Source organism: Bufo gargarizans, chromosome 11, assembly GCF_014858855.1.
Source record: "Bufo gargarizans isolate SCDJY-AF-19 chromosome 11, ASM1485885v1, whole genome shotgun sequence".
Classification (NCBI taxonomy): Eukaryota; Metazoa; Chordata; class Amphibia; order Anura; family Bufonidae; genus Bufo; species Bufo gargarizans.
The window spans coordinates 51922899-51943743 of record NC_058090.1 but is presented as its reverse complement, the minus strand read 5'-3'; the positions used below and the strand labels follow the sequence as shown (position 1 = coordinate 51943743).

The following is a 20845-nucleotide window of genomic DNA, read 5'->3' as shown; positions in this document are numbered from 1 at the left end:
ACTCATCTGGTCTTTTTGTCTGTCCTGAGTCTTCTGTTTTCTAGAGGGACAATCTCTCTTTATATGCCCATATCCACCACAGCCGAAGCACAATCCTTTACGTCTATACTCCTCCACATTCACTGTCATTCCCTTCCCACTGTCACTTCTCCAAGTTTCCCTCTTTCCCTGCATGGCCCCCCTCCTCCTGTTTGTTGCTGACCAGCAATCAACACAGGGACTGATTGTTTAGCAGCTTGTTTCTTTTTCTTTTTGGTCAACTGTTCTTCTAAGCTGCGGATAACAACTAATGATTTGTCAAGGGAGGAATGCCTACATTCTGGACGTATCCTCATTAATTTTGTTCTCAAATCATCTCTTAATCCATTGATAAAACAGGTTCTGAGTATTTGGCCATCTCTCCCATTTGGATCACTTACATCAAAATCCTGATCTGAAAATATGGATACCAACCGAGCAAGATACTTATCAACTGTTTCATCTGAAGCTTGGAAAGCTTCTGGTAGTCCTGCTCCCAACTTACTCTTTAGCAACCACCTTAAGTCGTTTTAGGAACATCTCCCCTGATTTCCTTAATCTTGCATTGTCATCCTGTGGGACAGCTTCTATCTCACCAGCGGTGGGAACCTTTTTTTATCTTTTCTATGAAAGGGGACCCTGCTACTGCACTACACAATGCATATAAATTGTCCCATACCTCGTCGTAGTTGCTGTGAATTTTTGTCAATCCCTTGTAAAAACCATTTAGATCCTTTATAGGGATCAGGTAACTTGTCTATCATCATGAGTTCCTCTCCCTGGCTCCAGGGTTTATACCAATCTACTTGCCTACCTTTTTCAGGCTCCTTTAGCCAGTGAGCGACCACCTGCTCGGAGGTACTCAGAGTAGTACCAGGAACAGGCATGGATGTATTCTGAGGAGGGGCTTGTAACATACTAGGAGAAGAGTGTGATGACTCCTCTGGTCTCCAGCATGCTTTTGCAAATTCATCTCGTGGAGTATGACAATCCACACATTGGTTTCTATTGAAAGGATTGCATTTTCCAAAATATGTGCATTTCCAACCATCATCATCCTCTCTAAAGGAAGGTGTTGATGGTTGGGGAGATCTCCACTCTATCACACTGGTCGTCATATCACCATATTCTGTACTGTTACTGGACATTGTAAAGTCTGATCCAGATCCTGACAGTTCTGGATACACTTTATTCCCTATACTCTGAGCGTCTGAGAAGGGCGGGGAAGCAGTTGCAGGAGAGATGCTGGGTTCTACACTGAAACTAACGCTCCTGGGAACCTTCCTTACTATCCCCCCACCACCCCTAAATTCCTCATCATCCTCCTTTTGTATTATATAGGGGATCATGCCTAGCTGAGGTGGTTAGCCATGCTTCCACCTGCCTCTCATATCCCTGTTTCTTTATCCACTCCCTCTCCTTTTCCTTGAATCTTCTCCACCTGTCGAGATCCAAACACCCGATCCCTGGCATTTCTGCTCTCTTAAGGATAGCAGTAGCATTCCTAACTGCCCATTTCCCATGCTCTAGTTCTACCAAGTGCGTCATTGTAATCCTGGGGCGACTCTTTTCTTCCCCTTTTCGCTTGCTAGAACTAGTTCCCATAGCAAACCGGACAAGGTAGCGATCCTTGAACATTTTGGTTATTCCTGCTATGTATAATCCTTCTTTTAGGTCACAGATTTTATGATTGGGTTAGGCTATACATCTGTAAACTGTACATAGGAAATGAGAGGTATATCTCAAAAAGAAGCTTGCACCTACCTGGCCTTCAGACAGATTCTGTACCACAGGTAAATGCAGACAAAGATATACAAGGACAGCCCAACGGTAACTCCTATATATTCCTCATAGGACACAGGATGCCAGTAGACAAAGCAAACAAGATTCACATCATCAAACACACACTGTCTACAACTTTAAATAGGTTAGTAACATCGTACAATACAATAACAGTACAATACAAACTGTACAATGGCACAATAAAGAAAATTGATATGGATCAATTCATTTGATTACTCTCTACCTGAATGATATCCGAAACCTGCAAGGTGGACTGATCCTGAAAGCACCCCCCACAGGCTTAGGAAAGCAAGCGAGTCAACAACGGCTCACTTACCTAGGATTTGCGTTCCTCATACCCGGGGGTGCCGCTTCCTTGTGGTTCAGTCCCAAACCAGCCGGCTTTGATATCTCGCTGTGGGCCTCCAAAACTGTTTAGAGTCATTAATTTCAGGTACAAAGCAATCAACAAACGGGTATTAGGCCTATTGGCTAATCACCCAGACACAATCGCAAAAGGGCTGTATCTGCGGAGATCTGAGGTCCGCCTCAGAATAGCTTTATTTTACATCCTTATGATAGTAGGAGTAACAGGGTTTATTCAAGGCGGCTACAATACATATGATTGGACACATAAAGGTTACATAGATACACGTGATACAATTATTATTATGATATAGTTGTTTAATTAGATAATGAGTAATTCGACAAGTTTATAGACAAAAGTTCATCCCTCCAAGCAAGGGAAATGTACACCGGTCAAAATGAGTCCACTGATTTATATTTGAACAAAAATGCATGTTTAATTCTGTAATTGTGTTACTATTCAGACAGGGACATACACCCCTGTTTGTGCATGTACACACGTCTAGTTACATCTACAGATGGCCCTTAAAATGTGTTCCCGAGGTCATACTAGATGTTATACAGCAGAGGAATATGATAAGATCACATTATACATTTAATCAGATCAATAACAACTTAACTATACTAGAACATAGTTTTCATGCATGGATTACAGAGTTATATGAAATATCATTGACCATTACTCTCACAACATCAAGGACGCTTATCTTCATGTTCCCATCTGCGTCAGTCACCAAAACTTCTCTGGTTCGCAGTGGGTCCCTTTCACTACCAGTTTGTGGCCCTCCCGTTTGGCTTGGCCACAGCTCCCAGGGTCTTTACGAAGGTTCTGGTGGCGGTCATGGCCCTGCTCCATGCCAGGGGTATAGTGGTGATTCCTTACTTAGACGATATCCTGATAAAGGGTCTGTCATTCCGGGCAACGGCGGACAGCCTGCGCATAGTCCCGGACACCCTGAAACGCTTCGGATGGATCCTGAACCAGCAGAAGTCATGTCTTTATCCATCTCAGTGGCTAACCTTTCTAGGGCATGTTACTCGACACCTTTTAGGCCAAGGTACTCTTGCCCCCGGAGAAGCTATCCACTCTCCGTCTTCAGATTCTCCACTTGTGGTGGTGATTTCCCCAAAGCTGATGTCGGGCCGCTATTTACTTCCTCTCTGTTGGAGACCTGGAGGTCATACTTTAGTTGGTGCAAGCGTCACCAGCTGTCTCCCATTCGTTTCTCATTGTCGCGACTCTTGTCTTTCCTGCAGTCGGGCATAGACTTGGGGCTGGATCTCAGCTCCCACAAAGGGCAAGTTTCGGCTGTTTCCATTCTTTTTCAGTGTAACTTGGCTTCACTTTCTGCATTTCGGACCTTTCTGCAGGAGGTTGCGCACTCTGCGCCCCCTTTCCGTCCTCCGTTGAATCCTTGGGATCTTAATCTAGTGCTCAGCACTCTCCAGGCTTCACCGTTTGAGCCTTTGCAGCAGGTGTCGCTTCGCTTCCTGTTCTACAAGGTGGCCTTTTTGGTGGCAACCACTTCTATCCGTAGGGTGTCGGAACTCGGGTTCTTTCCTGTCGTTCGCCCTTCCTCATCCTCCATCAGAACAAAGTAGTCCTTCGCCCTGTCCAGCCCTTCCTTCTGAAGGTTGTGTCGGCATTCCATCTCAATGAAGAGCACATTCTCCCTTCATTTTGTCCTGACCCGTCTCATCCTCGTGAGCAGTCGCTCCACACTCTGGATTTGGTACGAGCCATTGGCATCGATCTGTCCCAGATGTCATCTTTCTGGCCGACGTATTCCCTGTTCGTCATTCCAGAGGGGCCGAGACGAGGGCTGGCTGTGTCTAAAACTTCCATTTCCCGATGGATTCGTTTGGCCATTGTGGAAGCATACCGCATCAGTGACTGGGCCCCACCCTTCCAGGTTACTGCTCATTCTGCTCAGACAGTGGGGGCCCTTTGGGCAGTGCATCATGGGGCTTCGGCCCTTTGGGTATGCAAGGCGGCTACCTGGTCGTCTTTGCACACATTTTCCAAATTGTAAAGAGTACAAACCTTTGCGTCTTCTGATGCTTCTCTGGGGTGTAGAGTTTTGCAGACGGCGGGTTCTGATTGGAGGGTTCTTGTTTAGGCCCACCCCTGGGACCGCACTGTAACGTCCCATGGTCAAGCCTGTGTCCCCCAATGATACGGGGGAGAAAACTAGATTTATGTACTTACTGTAAAATCTGTTTCTCTTCCGTTCATTGGGGGACGCAGATCCCACCCATTTTCTCTTTTGCTGCAAGGTTCTGGGTTTGTACATAGTTTGGTTTTCCTGTTTTTGTCCTGCTTCTCCTACTGCTTTTGCACTAACTGATTTAGCTTAGTCCCTGTAGGAAGGGTATAGCTGAAGGGAGGAGCTCACACTTTTGTGCTTAGTGCCGCCTCCTAGTGGCAACCGCTATACCCACGGTCAAGCCTGTGTCCCCCAATGAACGGAAGAGAAACAGATTTAACGGTAAGTACAAACATCTCGTTTTACATACTACACCTCCACAGCTGCAATCTCTCGACCTCATACAGTTGCATTGTTTCTGGGCAGCAGATCACTGTTTAGACAGCGCGATCCGCTGCCTAGAAACGATAGTTTACGTGCCTGCACTAACGACCGATCGTCGGGTGTTTGGCTGCACCTTTAGGCTAAATGCACACGATCAGGATTGCGTGCAGAAAATCCGCACCATAGGTCATGTACCTTGTATTCTATAAGAATTTGAAATTCTCATGTACACAGTGCAGATTTTTTCCATGCGGATTTTGACCTGTGGTGCGGATTTTAAAATCCGCAGCATGTCAGATTATTATATTTTTCCTGACCGGATTTTCTCCATTCACCTCAATGGGAAGCGTAAAATCTGCACCAAAGCCGCATGTATTCCCCACCAATTGATCCGGATTGTCCGCACAGATTTTCCTGTGAACACCTGCAGATTTCAGTGCGGATTCTCTGCACATCGATCCTAACGTGTGCCTTTACCCTTAGACTAAATGCACACGATCTTGGATTGCGTGATTTTCTGCTTAGATTTGCCTGTGGAAAATCCGCACTGTAGGTCATGTACATTGTATTCCACAAGAATTTCGAAATTCTCAAGTACATGGTGCAGATATTTTCCATGCAGATATTGACCTACGGTGCTAATTTTAAAATCCGCAGCATTTCAATTTATTTAATTTTTCCTAACCGGCTTTTCTCTATTCACTTCAATGGGGAGAGTAAAATCGGAATGCGGAAAATCTGCACCAATTGATGCCAATCGATCGCGCGGATTGTCTGCACATAAATCCTGAACGTGTGCAGGGCAGATGGTTGGGAATGAGCCTTTAGTTCCTGATAATCTGCCCAATCATTGCAACATGGAAATCCACCTTTTTTACCCTATCCTGTGGGTAGGGTATACATTATCTTGATGACAAACCCCTTTTAATCCCCACTAGATTTTATTTACCTACTGCAGTTTTGCTAATGTTTGTATGCAGCAATTTCACTTCAGGCTATATGGTTGTGTTATTAATGGAGGCATTGTCTTCATACACCCTTACAGGCATCCTCCATCTGGTAGAATGAGTTGCATCACTGTATGTCATATGTGCAAGGTTCAGTATAGACATACCCCACATATTAATTATACCAAAGCCATAAAAAGCCATTTTCATGGCTGTTGGAGACACATGTAAAGATGTGTGCGATCATCTGTAGCTCTCCACAGCAACATTTGGTCACTTAGATTTGTGGTAAAAGGGCATTTGAAAGGATTCCAGCCATTCTGCCCTTTTTATTTTCCCCTCACTGAGTCTGAGAAAGAGCCAATGTGGTAATTCCACCCGCACAGCCTATGTAGTACATTGCGTTGTAATGCCAATAACAGCGAAGCGTTGCATCTTTGTGAGTTTATCCTCTAGTACTGAATACAGTATTAGGCGAACAGTCTTGAAGTTGATGTCTTGAAGTTGATGTGTTGGAAGCAGGAAAAATAAGCAAATATCAGGTTTTCAGTGAATTTAAAGAGCATCTGTCAGCAGTTCTGTACCTATGACACTGGCTGACCTGTTACATGTGCTCTTGGCAGCTGAAGACCTCTTTGTAGGTCCCATGTTCATATGTGCCCACATTGCTGAGAAAAAGGAAGTTTTATTATATGCAAATAAGCCTCTAGGAGCAATGGGGGCGTTACCGTTACCCCTAGAGGCTCTGCTCTCTCTGCATTTGCCGCACCCTCTGCACTTTGATTGACAGGGCCAGGTGTGATGATGTTTTCCCTGCCTTGCCCTGTCAAAGTGCACAGGGCGCGCAGTTGCAGAGAGAGCAGAGCCTCTATGTGTAAAGCCAACGCCCCCATTGTTCCAAGAGGTAAATTAGCATATAGTAAAACTTCATTTTTCTCAGCAATGCGGGCACATACGAACATGGGACCAACACAGATGTCTTCAGCTGCCAAGTGCACATGTAACAGGTCAGCCAGTGTCATAGGTACAAAACTGCTGACAGATGCCCTTCAAGAGGGAGACATTTTGATGGCAGAGAATCTACAAAAATTGCAGGTCTTCTAGATTGTCCCTCCATGCACCTACCAGATGTTGACCAAGGAAGGATAACCAGTGAACTGGTAACGGGGTCATGGATGCTCAAGGCTTATTGATGTCCGTGGGGAGGGAAGTCTGGTCTGTCTGGTCAGATCCCGCAGAAGAGCTACTGTAGCACTGATAATGCTAGCTATGTTAGAAAGAATTCAGAACGCCGTTCATTGCAGCTGCTATATAGCCACAGGGCCATCAGCCTGGCCATTCTGACCCGTCCACTGCCAAAAGCCCCAGAACTGGGTCACTAAGCAAAAGGAGAAGGTCACCTGCTCTGATTATTCACGTGCATCTCTCTCATTTGTAGGTTGAAGAGGAGGAAGAAGAGAACGAAATGTCTGAGAATGCGGAGAAACAGTATCAGGAGCAGCACGGCCAGCCGCAGAATGAGACAAGCGCTCAGTCACAGCAGCCCGAGGCCACCAGCTCCTTTGTGAATATCAGTTTTGTAATGGAAGGAGATGACTCTGTAAACTTGGCACAGAAGCAGGAACTGTCGGCTGTGCCAACTTAGAGGGACGCAGAGGCTAGATTTACTAGGAAAAAGCAACACCTGCCAAAATGACAACTGTGCCTTTCTATGTGACGTGAGTCCCACGTGCGGTAATATCATTAAATTCATCAAGCTCAGCACCCAGGGAGCAGTCTGTATTCACAGGGTTGTTGCTACTTGCTTTCTGTGTTTGAAGGAAACATACAAGTGGTCAGGGCTAGTTGTCCAATTGTAAAAATCTAGTGTATGTGACATTAACATTAGGGATGAGCGAATCGACTTCGGATGAAGCATCCGAAGTCGATTCGCATAATACTTTGTTTGAATACTGTACGAAGCGAGCGCTCCATTCAGTATTAGAATGTATTGGCTCAGATGAGCCAAATTATTACTTTGCGAAGTCTCGTGAAACTTCGCATAATAACTTTAATAAATTTGTTCGGTTCCAAGGTACCATTCGGGAAATGTTTCTTTTACAGTAGAAATAAGTTTCTGAAGTTATTATGTGAGACTTCGCTCTCTCCGTAAAGTATTCAAATGAAGTACTATGCAAATCGACTTTGGATGTTTCATCCGAAGTCAATTCCCTCATCCCTAACTACCATCTTAATATATGTAATATCAAACTAAACCTGCATGCACCTGTACGACTTCATGTGATGTCCTCAGAAATTGTTGTTTTTAAAAAGGTTGAAAATTCTGTGCAGATTTATTTCATTTATAGCAGGTGGAGCTTTATTTTTTCCAAAATCCCCTGTATGGACACAGATTTAAAAGATAACCCGCTGGCCGCCTGCATTCTCCACAAGGGAGGGCTTACTATATGGTGTTTATACATTGAACCTACAAGGGTTGTCGGGGAAAACTAACTGATTGGTGGGGGGTCTGTATCTCGATGGAGGATTTGTAGCTGTGTATCAAATAAAATATATTAAAGGGGTTCTCCAGGAATTAACAGTTGATGAACTATCCCTAGGGTAAGCCTTCAATATTAGATTGGCGGGCGTCCGACATCCAGCACCTGTTCTGGAGTAGCTCTGGGGTTGGGGCTACACGGCTCACTCCATCCACTGTGTAGTGGGAGGAGCGGTTTACTGCAGCGCTACTTCCAGTCACTCTAATGGGAAAAGCACTGCAGTGCACTGGATGGATCTACTTTTGAACAGCTGATCAGCGTGAGTGCAGGGTGTGGGACACTCGCCAATCTGATATGGATGACCTTTCTTAGGGAGAGGTTGTCAATTGTTAAATCCTGGAGAACCCTTTAAGAAATTAATCGGCAAAGAATTTTGGACCTCAAAACAACATGGTGGAAATTCACTTTAAAAAGGACCTGTCCCCTCTCCTGACATGTCTGTTTTATAACTACTTGTGTTCTGTTCTTACACTACAGAAATGTTGTTGCCTTCCTTTATTATACCTACTAGACGTTTATAAATGAATTGCCAGAATTGTTTATTAAAAAGTTCCATCTAGAAGTTACCAGTTGGGGTGTCCCCACACGGTTTGCTACTATCCAGTCAGTGCTACCAATATCAGAGTGTGCAGGGACACACGTCCAACTGGTAACGCCCATCTGGACCATTATTACAGACTGGTGGCAATTCATTCACAAACTTCTAGTCTGAATAATAAAGAACACCACAACATAGAATCATAAGCATTGATGCTCCAGAATTGTCATTTCATGGAGAATAGTTACTGCCAGGAGAAGGCTACTTTCACATAAGCAATTTCAATTCCGCTATTGAGATCCGTCATAGGATGAAAACGCTTCAGTTGTGTCCCCATTCATTTTCAATGAGGACAAAACTGAACTGAACGAAATGGAATGCACCCAAATGCGTTCCGTTCCGTTTGGTTGCGCTCCCGTCGCAGACAGAATAACGCTGCAAGCGTCTGTTTTCTCGGACACAATAGAAAACTGATCCGTCCCCCATTGACTTTCAGTGGTGTTCATGGCTATAGAATATATATAGAAGACATAATACAACCGGATCTCTTCATGACGGATGCATGCGGTTGTATTATTGTAACGGAAGCGTTTTTGCAGATCCCTGACAGATCCGCAAAAAACGCTAGTGTGAAAGTTGCCTAATAAAGCTTTTGAAAACTGCTCCATAACTGCGCGTTCCATTGTATCTTGTGTTAAGGCTTTTTATATGTTTAATATTGTGTTCTGTGGTCAGGTTAATTTAGAAATCACATCCACAATAATGTATGTAAGTGCAAACCAAAAGAAGTAAAAAAACTAAAAAAACAGGACAGTTTTGTTTTCAGCACTTTACAGGCATTGCTTTAGGGCAGAGATGCCCGACCTTTGGCTCTCCTGTTGTTGCAGAACTACAACTCCTAACATAGCTGGACAGGGCATGTTGGGAGTTGTAGTTTTGCAACAGCTGGAGGGACGCAGGTTGGGCATCCCTGCTTTAGGGAGTTGTCACAAGACTTTATCTGTGGGTCAATCCTGTTTTCGCCCAAAATAAACCTAAAATAATACAGCGCGTATAGCTGCGGCTGGAGCTTCACTATGAATAATGCTTTACAGTGGAGTACCAATACCGAAACATTGCATGGTGGCTACAGTCTGGTGCTTGCCATTGGGTACACCTCTGTAATATTGTGGGTAGGTGGGACACCACTGCACCAGCATTGTTTAATGTAGTCCTAGCCTAAAACAGAGCTTGACTATTACATTAGAATAACATTGACAGAACCATATATTTCCCATGACTGTTTGCCATTTTTGGCAGCTTTTACTGTTACTTCAAAAAGTTCAAGCAAGCAATAGTCATCACACAGTACAGATTTGTCATATGTGCATATAATGGGCTACTGGACACTTAAAGGGTTTTTCCACTCTTTAGATATTGATGACCCATCCTCCAGATAGGTCATCAATGTCAGATTGGTGGAGATCTGACACCCCCCTTTCCTCCATCCCTCCGCTGTTTTTGGCAGGCGCCAGGAACATAACAGTGGATGGAGATGGAAGCATTGGGATCGGTTCACTGTGTAATGGCCATGATAGTAAGTACGCCATATGCTTCCAGCTCCTCTAACTGTTTTGCTGGTGACTGATAAAAACAGATGATCGGTGGTGGTGATGGGTGTCGGATCCCCACTGATCTGATATTAATGACTGACGGGTCATCAGTATATAAAGAGTGGACGTTTAGGCCAGCCATACTTGTGAGATTATGATCAGCTCATTGTAGTTGATCTGTTGTCTGTGGGATTATACATGTGACCAGGGAATAGTTTTTTTTAAAAACAAAAAACACGGACTCCCTGGTCCTGAAGTAAAATGACAGGTGCTCAGCTAATTGTGTCATACACATCTAGTTCCGGACAACCACTGCAGAAATTTTCCAACCAGGTCGGGCAGATTTTCAGTAGACATGAACCGCCCATCGCACATTCGTGCTAATTCTTAAACAATGTGTCTCTCAGATGACTTAGCTTGTGTAGGGAGACCTTTGGAACTATGTGAATCCCAGGTTAGATATAAAAGGATCTTAGAAAAAAAATATATAAACATGGTGGATATGCTCGCCCTCCCATAAATGAATGGGCAGTGTTTCCCACTTGCATAAGATCATCAGCAACCACAGCCAACAACAAACGTAGTTCAGCAACATCTGACGTCTCTACTAGTGCACCACATTAGATGTGTTCTCCACCTGCAGACACTTTAAAGGGCATCTGTCAGCAGATTTGTACCTGTGACACTGACTGACCTGTTACATGTGCGCTTGGCAGTCTGTCCCAGGTTCATATGTGCCCGCATTGCTGAGCAAAATGATGTTTTAACATGCATATGAGCCTCTAGGAGCAACGGGGGTGTTACCATTACACCTAGAGGCTCAGCTCTCTCTGAAATTGACACGTCCTCTGCACTTTGAGAGGGCCAGGCAGTGAAAACATCATCACATATAGCCTTGTGAATCAGAGTGCAGAGGGAGCAACAGTTACAGAGAGAGCCGAGTCTCTAGGTGTAATGGTAACACCCCTGTTGCTCCTAAAGGCTCATTTGCCTATATTTAACCATAGTTTTTCTCAACAATGCGGCACATATGAACACGGGACCAACACGGATGTCTTCAGCTGCCAAGTGCACTTGTAACAGGTCAGCCAGGGCCATAGGTACAAATCTGCTGACAGATGCCCTTTTATCCCGCATGGCTAAATGTACAGTACCTTCCATTATGTAGCAGAAGTGGTAAATGGAATACCACCTTTCCAATCTGTTTCCTATCAAAAATGCCATTTTTTTTTTTTTTTTTTTTACAATGAACATTTATACCTGATATTGTGGTTAGGTTTCACTTGTCTGCTGTGAATAATACAGTGTGACACTGGGAACGGTCTTCTACATTTTATATCTATTTATTGTATCACTAATAAAGTGCATAAAACCGTACTGACTTGGTGTTTATTGCTTCCTCAGGCTGGCTGTATTTTCCTGCTGGGGTTCAGTTTATGCCTTGTGCCATATGATCGATGATGTGGCCAGAACAAGGGACTGCAGTGCTCCTTGAGCACTTTTTGAATCTGATCAGCAGAGGGATCAGGAGTTGGCCTCCCCCAACTGATCTGATATTAATGAACTAACTTATTTTCCGTCCTATAAGACGCACCTATGTTTTAGAGGAGGACAATAAGAAAAATATATTTTTCATCAGACCCCCCAATGTTAATAAGACCCACATTCAGACCTCAGATCAGCCCCCAGCCTCAGAGCAAATAAAATAAAATAAAAATCCATATACCTCTCCTGCTCCAGATACCGTCGCTCATCACCTCCAGTGCTCGCTCTCTCTCTTCTTCCTGCTGCTGCTGTGCTGTGCTGTGACCCGACGCGCACAGCCTGAGGTCACAGAACATCCTCATTCTGTGCGCAGCCATAGCACAGTTGACGGCCGTGGACCAGGAATCGGTGAGTACAAAGCCCGGGAGCGCTGCATTCACCGCTTCCTGGTCCTCCGGTACTAATGGAAACGCTTATTAGTATTCACTCCATAAGAGGCAGTGACATTTTCCCACCACTTTGGGGGGGAAAAAGTGCATCTTATGGGGCAAAAATATGGAAATCCTAGGCATAGGCCTTAAAAATGTTTTAATCTTTTAAGATGCGTCTGTCTCTTTGTGACTTTGGACTCTTTCATAGTAGAGCTTAAAATTGACACTACAGCTGGAAGTTATAACCTCATTCATGTTCAGTTTAAAGCCCCATGAACATGACCGTGTCCATTTTGCAGTCTGCAAAAATTGGATTTTTGTACTTACCGTAAAATCCGTTTCTCGTTCAGTTCATTGGGGGGACACAGCACCATGGGTATATGCTCAGCTACCACTAGGAGGCGACACTAGATATCAAAAAGGTTGGCTCCGCCCAGTGCTATACCCTCTCCACAGACACTAGGCTAATCAGTTTGTACCAATAGCAGTAGGAGAACCAACATGTCCTGGACCGGGGAAGGAAAGAAGAACAGCAGCCCGGTGACAGAGAAATGAAAACAAAAGGTGGGATCTGTGTCCCCCAACGAGAAACTGATTTTACGGTAAGTACAAAAAAACTATTTTCTCGTTAATGTCATTGGGACACAGCACCATGGGATGTCCCAAAGCAGTCCCCGAAGGTGGGAAGGAAATCTCATGCAAAAAGTTGGGGTGCACAGGTGCAGGAGAACCATGTAACCCAACAGGACCAGGAGAGGCCATAGCATGAAATGGTAGATTGAAAACTAAGAAAGTTAGCCGAGAAGCTCCAGGACCAGGAAGAGTCCAAAAAATATATATTATGGGAGACCGCCAGGATCCCAAGGACAAGTGCCTTGGAAAAAAGGCCATATGCAAGAAGGGGACAAGGGGAAACACCTAGCTCCACCAAGGTGGGAAAAATAAGAAGCTAGAGCATAGGGAGCAGGGCCTAAGCAAGAACAGAGAGTTGAACAAGTATGCACTAGACTAGGGAGCACGAGGAAGGATCTGGAAGAGCCAGGGCTCCACCTGAAGAAACAGGAGAGCAGCACAACCGGAAGGTGTCTGTTGGTAATGACCTAGCGCTCTGCATATAGAAGGATGCTCCAGGAGGAGGATCTATAAGAGGACAGACCCAACAAGAAAAATTAGACTATGAGGGGACCAGTTGGGAGAGAAAATGCCTGGGAAAAGGACAGGAGCAGTCCTGAACCGGAAAAAACTTCCTCGAGACAAGCTAAAGGAAAGCGATACCATTAGGCCTGGAAGCAAGTGAACCTGACCAGTAAGAGGATCCGGCAAGGAAAAAACTCTAAATTGTTTCAGACCAAAAAATGGCCTGTCTGTGGCAACCACCATGTGAAGGCCAGGGTAGAGAGGTAACAAGGAAGTACTGGAGGCTGAACGATTGAGAGAAAGAATAGCAAAGACTCACCATTGGAAATGATCAAGCCTCCTTCCACTGCAAGGCAGGTGGGAAACCCATCCTGCCAGAGAAAGCAGCCAACCTCTGGGGGAGAAGGGGGTCCTAGGTAATGGCCAGGAGAAGGGAACGTAAAGACATGCGTCCCGTACAAAGGAGGTGAGAATCGAGCCTCAGAAAAACTGGAACAAAACATCACTGTGAAACGTAAGACCAGAGAATCCCTGGCCACATAAAGCCTCAGGAAAAAAGGATCCAGTCGCAGGCCCTGGTGATACAAGTGGAGACACACTCGTCTGAGAGATATTGGAGTAGAAGAGAGAGGACTCCAAACAGCCTAAGGAGGAACAGTTCTCAAATCGAGGGAAAGCTCCATCCCAGAAGTAGCCAAAACGAATGTAAATTGCAAACCGGAGCAACAGTTCCCAGGTACCAGGACCTGAACCTGGGGAGACGGGAAGAGAGATTAGAATCTCAAGAGTGAAACAAGCCTATGGGAACCCAGGAGGGAAAATAACCAAACCGTGCCTAAAGAATCAGCTGTCATACAGAGCATGTGCGAGTAGCTTCTCCAAAAGGAACCGGCCAGCTACATGGTCTAAAAATCATTGGGGCAGGGACTTCAAGCAGGATTACCCAGTCAGAGGCTCAAGTACGGTCCACAGAACTGGACCACATGAGGACATTAATAGCCAGATTATCGAAGGAAAAATGAAATTTAAATACACATTTTGACACCTTCCTGCATATAAAATTTAACTTTTAATAAATACCACTAAAAGCTAAGACTACATCAAAGACAGGCCCTACAATCTCAAAGGCACAGGTCAAAAAACAGTCTGATGCAAATAGTAAACTGTCAACACATAGTTTATATGTTAGATATAAACAAGCACATGTACTCTAGAGCTCATAATTTCTCTGTGTTATTCACGGTTTGTAGAAACCTTGAATCTACGGAAATGTTGATCACCAAGGGTAGTCTAGTCTATAGATCTTTGACGATTGGTATAAGGGCGAGTATAGGATTTTCTACTCTATCCCTATTCCACCCTAACTAACCCTCAGCCCAGGGACACCCCCTAATGGTGGAGGTTCCCTGTCCTCGTACCTATTCTAGTAAACACCTATACAAACCCTAAAATGAGGCGGTATATAAATGCAGGATTATACAAAAAAAATGAGCATATTGTGCTAGATAAGTGTGACAGCTATACAAAAATAATTAAGCGTGCTGGAAGAAAAAAACACGCCCGACGCTGCGTTTCCCCAGCAATCAAATACTGGTAGTCAGGGGACAGAAAGATATTAAGCTAAAACAGGACCCTCTGATATAGATCCTTATCCAGATGGATTGACCTCCAAAAATCGGGACATCTGTACTCCCTAAGATAGGGACACTCAAGGAGACCTGGGCTTTGATGTAGGCTCTAGCATAAAAGGCGTCTCCGGAGATGAGTCAGGGACAGGACTCATCTCAGGTTAATTTGGATATGTATAAAATCGTTTTTTTTTACACAATAAACTTGCGGTTCACGAACATTTGATCGCGTTCGCGAATCGTCCTGGCCGATGTTCGTCCATCACTAGTGAGGGTCTGTTGCTGAGCTGACCCTCTTACAGGCATGTCCAAACTGCGGCCCTCCAGCTGTTGCAAAACTACAACTCCCAGCATGCCCTTATAGCTGTAAGCTATCCAGGCATGCTGGGAGTTGTAGTTTTGCAACAGCTGGAGGGCCGCAGTTTGGACATGCCCGCTCTAAAACATTAGGGGCGAGGGCCTGCTGCTGATCTGACCCTAAAACATTAGGAGCGAGGGCAGCCTAATAAGCATGTTGATATGATGGCGGAGGAGGACGAGAAAAGGAAGATTGAACCATATATACCCTTTTTTGTGGTGGAAGGGGTGCATGGGAATACAGTGTATTCAATACACCATAAAAGCCACATTTAAAGTGCCTTTATGTTCAACCGCTTTCCTCTGGTGGAGTAGAGAAGTCAGGGGCAATCCAGGCCTTGTTCATTTTGATAAGGCCTCTTGCACACTGCCGTGTTTCACGGCCGTATGCGGGCCGTGGAACCGCGGCCTGGATCCCTCCTGAGAGCAGGAGCGCACGGCGTCACTGGTTGCTATGACGCCGTGCGCTCCCTGCTGCCGGCACAGTACAGTAATACACTGGTATAGATCATACCAGTGTATTACTGTATTGCGGCGGCAGCAGGGAGCGCACGGCGTCATAGCAACCAGTGACGCCGTGCGCTCCTGCTCTCAGGAGGGATCCAGGCCGCGGTTCCACGGCCCGCATACGGCCGTGAAACACGGCAGTGTGCAAGAGGCCTAAGAGTTAACCTGTCAGTATTTTCAGTTGTCAGGCGGAAGCGCTTATGAGTTATTATGCCCCCAGCAGCACTAAATACCCGCTCTGACAAAATGCTGACGGCAGGGCATGCCAGCACCTCCAAGGCGTAGAGCGCCAGTTCGTGCCACGTGCCCAGCTTGGACACCCAATAGTTATAAGGCACAGAGGAATCACTGTCGACGCTGACACGGTCTGCTATGTACTCCTTCACCTACTTCCAAAACTTTTCCCTCCTGGTGACACTAGGCCGCGCATCAGGGTGAGGGTGCTGGCGGGGTGTCAAAAAACTGTCCCAGGTCTTAGATAGTGTGGCCCTGCCTCTGTTGGAACTGCTGTGTGTTCCCCTCGTCTCCCCTCCTCGGTTGCCTAAGGAACTACGTACTCTGCCGCCAGTGTTGTCAGCTGGAAATTTTTGGAGCAATTTTTCCACAAGGACCTTCTGGTATTGCACCATTTTGCTAGTCCTCGCCACCACAGGAATGAGAGATGAGAAGTTCTCTTTATAGCGAGGGCCGAGAAGGGTGAACAACCAGTAAATCGGTGTTGGCCAAGATGCGCATAACGCGAGGGTCACGGGAAAGGCAGCATAACAAAGTCAGCCATGTGTTCCAGAGTCCCAACAGACAAGACTTCGCTGTCCTCATCAGGAGGACGACTCTCAATCTCCTCCCCCTCTTCGGCCCATCCACGCTGAACAGATGGAATAAACCTGCTATGGGTACTACCCTCTGTAGCGGAAGCAACTGTCTCCTGCTTCTCCTCCCCATCATCCAATTCGCTCTGAGAAGACGAACGGAGGGTGGTCTGGCTATCACCCTGTGTACTGTCTTCCCCCATTTCCACCTCTTCCACATGCAAAGCATCCGCCTTAATTATGAGCAGCGAGCGTTGTTTCAGTAGACACAGAAGTGGGATGGTTACGCTGATAATAGCGGCATCGCCGCTCACCATCTGTGCTGATTCCTCAAAGTTGCGTAAAACCTCACAGAGGTCAGACATCCATACCCACTCGTCGCTTATGAAGAGCGGAAGCTGACTGGAAAGGCGACAACCATGTTGCAGCTGGTATTCCACTACTGCCCTCCGCTGCTCACAAAGCCTGGCCAATATGTGGAACGTGGAGTTCCAGCTCGTGCTCACATCGCACAATAGTCTGTGAGCTGGCAATTGCAAGCACTGCTGCAGCATTGCCAGACCGGCGGCAGCTGTAGATGACTTTCGGAAATGGGCACACATGCGGCACACCTTCACCAGTAGCTCAGGCAAATTGGAGTAGTTTTTGAGAAACCGCTGAACATGTGGGCTAGGCATGGGATGTGTGTGAGCTTGCTGAGCTCCAAAGCCGCCACCAAGTTACGGCCATTATCAGACACAACCATGCCTGGTTGTAGGTTGTGTAGCGAGAGCCACAGCTCAGTCTGGTCCCCTATAACCTGCCACAGCTCTGTGGCGGTGTGCTGTTTGTCACCTAAGCAAATTAGTTTCAGCACGGCCTGTTGCCGCTTCCCCACTGCAGTGCTACACTGCTTCCAGCTACTGACTGGTGCTGCAAGATGAGAATTCAGAGGTGGAAGTGGAGGAGGAGAAGGGGGGGGGGGGTTGCAGCCACTAATGTAGGTGGTGGCGGAAATCCTGATGGAAGTAGGGCCCGCAATCCTTGGAGTCGGCAGCACCTGTGCCATCCCAGGGTACGACTCTCTCCCGGCCTCCGCAACGTTCACCCAGTGCTGGCCAAAAGCACTTGTTCATGTGTCAGTCGTTAAGTTCACCTTCCCAATAACTGCGTTGGTCAGGGCACGGGTGATGGTACGGGACACATGCTGGTGTAAGGCGGGGACTGAGTAACGAGGGACGGCCGCCACCATCAGGCTGCAGAAAGCCCCAGTGTCCACAAGCCTAAATGGCAACGTTTCCAGGGCCAGCAATTTGGAAAGGTGTGCATTTAGTGCTATGGCCTGTGGGTGGGTGGCTGGGTATTTGTGCTTTCATTCAAAGGCTTCTGGTATTGACATCTGTACGCTGCGCTGGGACACAGAAGTGGATGTGCTAGCTGATGGTGATTGCATAGGTCCAGGTGCAGGACAGGAGGCATCCGGGCCTGCGTCTTGGACAGGGGATTGGCCAGCACGTAACACAGGGGAAGAGGAGGCAGTGGTGTGACCTGCAGACACTGATTGTGGACCCAGGCATTTGGCCCACCTATTAGGGTGCTTTGATGCTATGTGGCTGATCATGCTGGTGGTGAGATTGCTAGTGTTCACGCCCATGCTCATTTTAGTATAGCACAGGTTGCAAATGACAATTCTTTTATCGTCTGCACTTTTCTCCAAAAAGTGCCAGACTGCGGAACACCTACTCCTTGGCAAGGGAGATTGCCGCAAGGGGGTGCTCCGGGGAACAGTTGCAGCCTGTTTGGTGTGGCCCACCTTCTCTCTTTTGCCACCCCACTGCCTCTTCCATCCTGTTGCGGTGCTGTAGATCCCCCCCCCCCCCTCTGTACTGCTGTCCTCGCTCGGCTTGCCACCTTCCCAGGTTGGGTCAGTGATTTCATCGTCCACCACCTCCTCTTCCACTTCCTCACTCTGGTCATCCTCCTGACTTGTTAACCTAACAAGAACCTCGCTTATTGACAACTGTGTCTCATCCTTATCCTCTTGAGCCACTAATTGCCGTTGACTTATTGGCAACTGTGTCTCATCATGATCATCCACCTTGTGAAACACTAATTGCCGTTCCCCACCGTCCTCTTCTTCTGACTCTAGATGCTTAAGGGCTGTTTCACACGAGCAGATGCCGTGCGTGACATCCGCTCCGTGAAAGAGTGCCAAGACCCGATGCAGACTGCAGAGGCACGGAGCTTTAACATGAGTGATAATGCTCCGTGCCTCTCTGTGATCGCTTTACTACGAAATCACAGTGACAACTTGAGAAAGGCGGAGTGCCGTCCTTTTTCTGGATTTATTGATTGGGGTAAGAAGTCGATTCCCCTGGAACGTGCACCCATTTTTCCCATTGTAGTCAGTGCCGCCATTTTATATATATATATATATATATATATATATATATATATATAAATAAAGATAAACATTATGGTCATCACAGTGTCCATAAAAAAAAAAAAAAACACAGAATTGAGTTTTTTTTTTTTTGTCTCGGCCAAAAACTGAATAAAAAAAATAATTATCAAAAGGTATCAATAGAACTACAGTTCGTCCCGGAAAAAAATTGCCCTTACAAACCAGTAGCAGAAAAATAAAAATGTTACAGGTATCAGAATATGGCAACATAAAGCAATCTTTTTTTTTTTTTTTTCAAGAGCATTTAGATTTTGTAGTGGTCAAACATAACAAAAGCCATATACATTTGGTATCTTCTTAACTGTACTGACCCACAGAATAAAGTTAAAATATCATTATAACCACGCAGCGACTATTGTGAAAACAATGGCCTAAATGTGGTGTTGCTGCAAACTGTTGCCCCCAAAAATGTTTAAATATTATACAATTCTAATGATGTACCCCAAAATGTTACTGCTATGTCAGTAGAAATTTTTTTTTTAAATGTGGGGATCAATAAATGTGGAAAAAATATAATCACAGTCTTAGGGTACTTTCACACTAGCGTTTTTCTTTTCTGGCATAGAGTTCACCCCTAGGGGCTCTATACCGGAACTTATCAGTTTTACCCTAATGCAGGCATGCTCAACCTCCGGCCTCCAGCTGTTGCAAAACTACAACTCCCAGCATGCCTGAACAGCCTACAGCAGGTCATTGTGGGAGTTGTAGTTTTACAACAGCTGGAGGGCCGCAGGTTGAGCATGCTTGCCCTAATGCATTCTGAATGGAGAGCAATCCGTTCAGCACCCGGGACCCCCGCCGATCAGCTGTTTAAGAAGGCAGCGGCACTCCAGTAGCGCCGCGGCCTTCTCACTGTTTACCGCTGGCCCAGTGACGTCAGGACTAGTGTCAACTGGCCTGGGTGGGGCTAAGCTCCATTCAAGTGAACACAGCTTAGCTGCACCCAGGCAAGTTGATACAAGTCGTGACGTCACTGGGCCAGCGGTAAACAGTGAGAAGGCCGCAGCGCTGCTGGAGCGCCGCTGCCTTCTTAAACAACTGATCGGCGGGGGTCCCGGGTGTCGGACCCCCGCCGATCAGAAGCTGATGATCTATCCAGAGGATAGATCATCAGTTTAAACAAAGTGCAGAACCCCTTTAAGTATTGCGTCCTTACCAGGTTACATATATGACTCTGTATTTTATAACCAACAAAACTGTTTTAAGAAACATTTACATTTGGACAACTGGAAAAATGCTCAAAATAAATTACTTAAAAAAGTAAAATAAATAGGAAAACTAAACTAAAATCTGCTGTTCAGTCCCCAACGTCAAGAACATATAAAAGATAACTCTAAAAATGGTCTTTCCAGCACAGAAATGGCCTTTATGTGCTTCACCAATACTCGTCGCTTGGAAGAAGACCGGATTTCAAAACCACAGTGCATCATGGTAAAATGGCGTGCAATTATTGGTGTGTAGGAGGAGTTCATCCACGTGGTATCTATTGTAGAATTCGTAGACGTTTTGACCATCAGCGGATGCCTATGTATATTCAATATCAGCAGGGCTTTCTCCATCGGTGGCTACCAGGACTTCTCGATTTTCATAGGTCCAGAACCCATTAAGATCTATCAGAATACTGCACACGGTGTCTCCTTGGCTGCTTTGGATCAGATCTTGGAGTGAAATGCGTAGGGGATCTTTTGGTTTTACCATGTCAAAGATTTCATCCTAGAAATTGAAATATTACAA

At 45.8% G+C, this 20845-nt stretch overlaps 2 protein-coding genes across 3 annotated transcripts in view; one reads left to right on the top strand and one right to left on the bottom strand.

The window, feature by feature from the left end:
* Nucleotides 1-7307, top strand: part of FAM177A1 (family with sequence similarity 177 member A1) — a 37144-nt gene extending 29837 nt beyond the window's left edge. For both annotated transcript variants that reach the window (XM_044272182.1, XM_044272181.1), the window contains exon 5: nt 7083-7307. In XM_044272182.1, coding sequence (XP_044128117.1) covers nt 7083-7289 — 207 coding nt within the window. In that variant the 3' untranslated portion in view covers nt 7290-7307. The remainder of the gene's footprint in view (nt 1-7082) is intronic.
* A 12858-nt stretch (nt 7308-20165) lies between these two features.
* The window catches only part of PPP2R3C (protein phosphatase 2 regulatory subunit B''gamma), a 41734-nt gene continuing 41054 nt past the window's right edge, over nt 20166-20845 (bottom strand). The window contains exon 14 of the mRNA XM_044272069.1: nt 20166-20824. Coding sequence (XP_044128004.1) covers nt 20636-20824 — 189 coding nt within the window. The 3' untranslated portion in view covers nt 20166-20635. The remainder of the gene's footprint in view (nt 20825-20845) is intronic.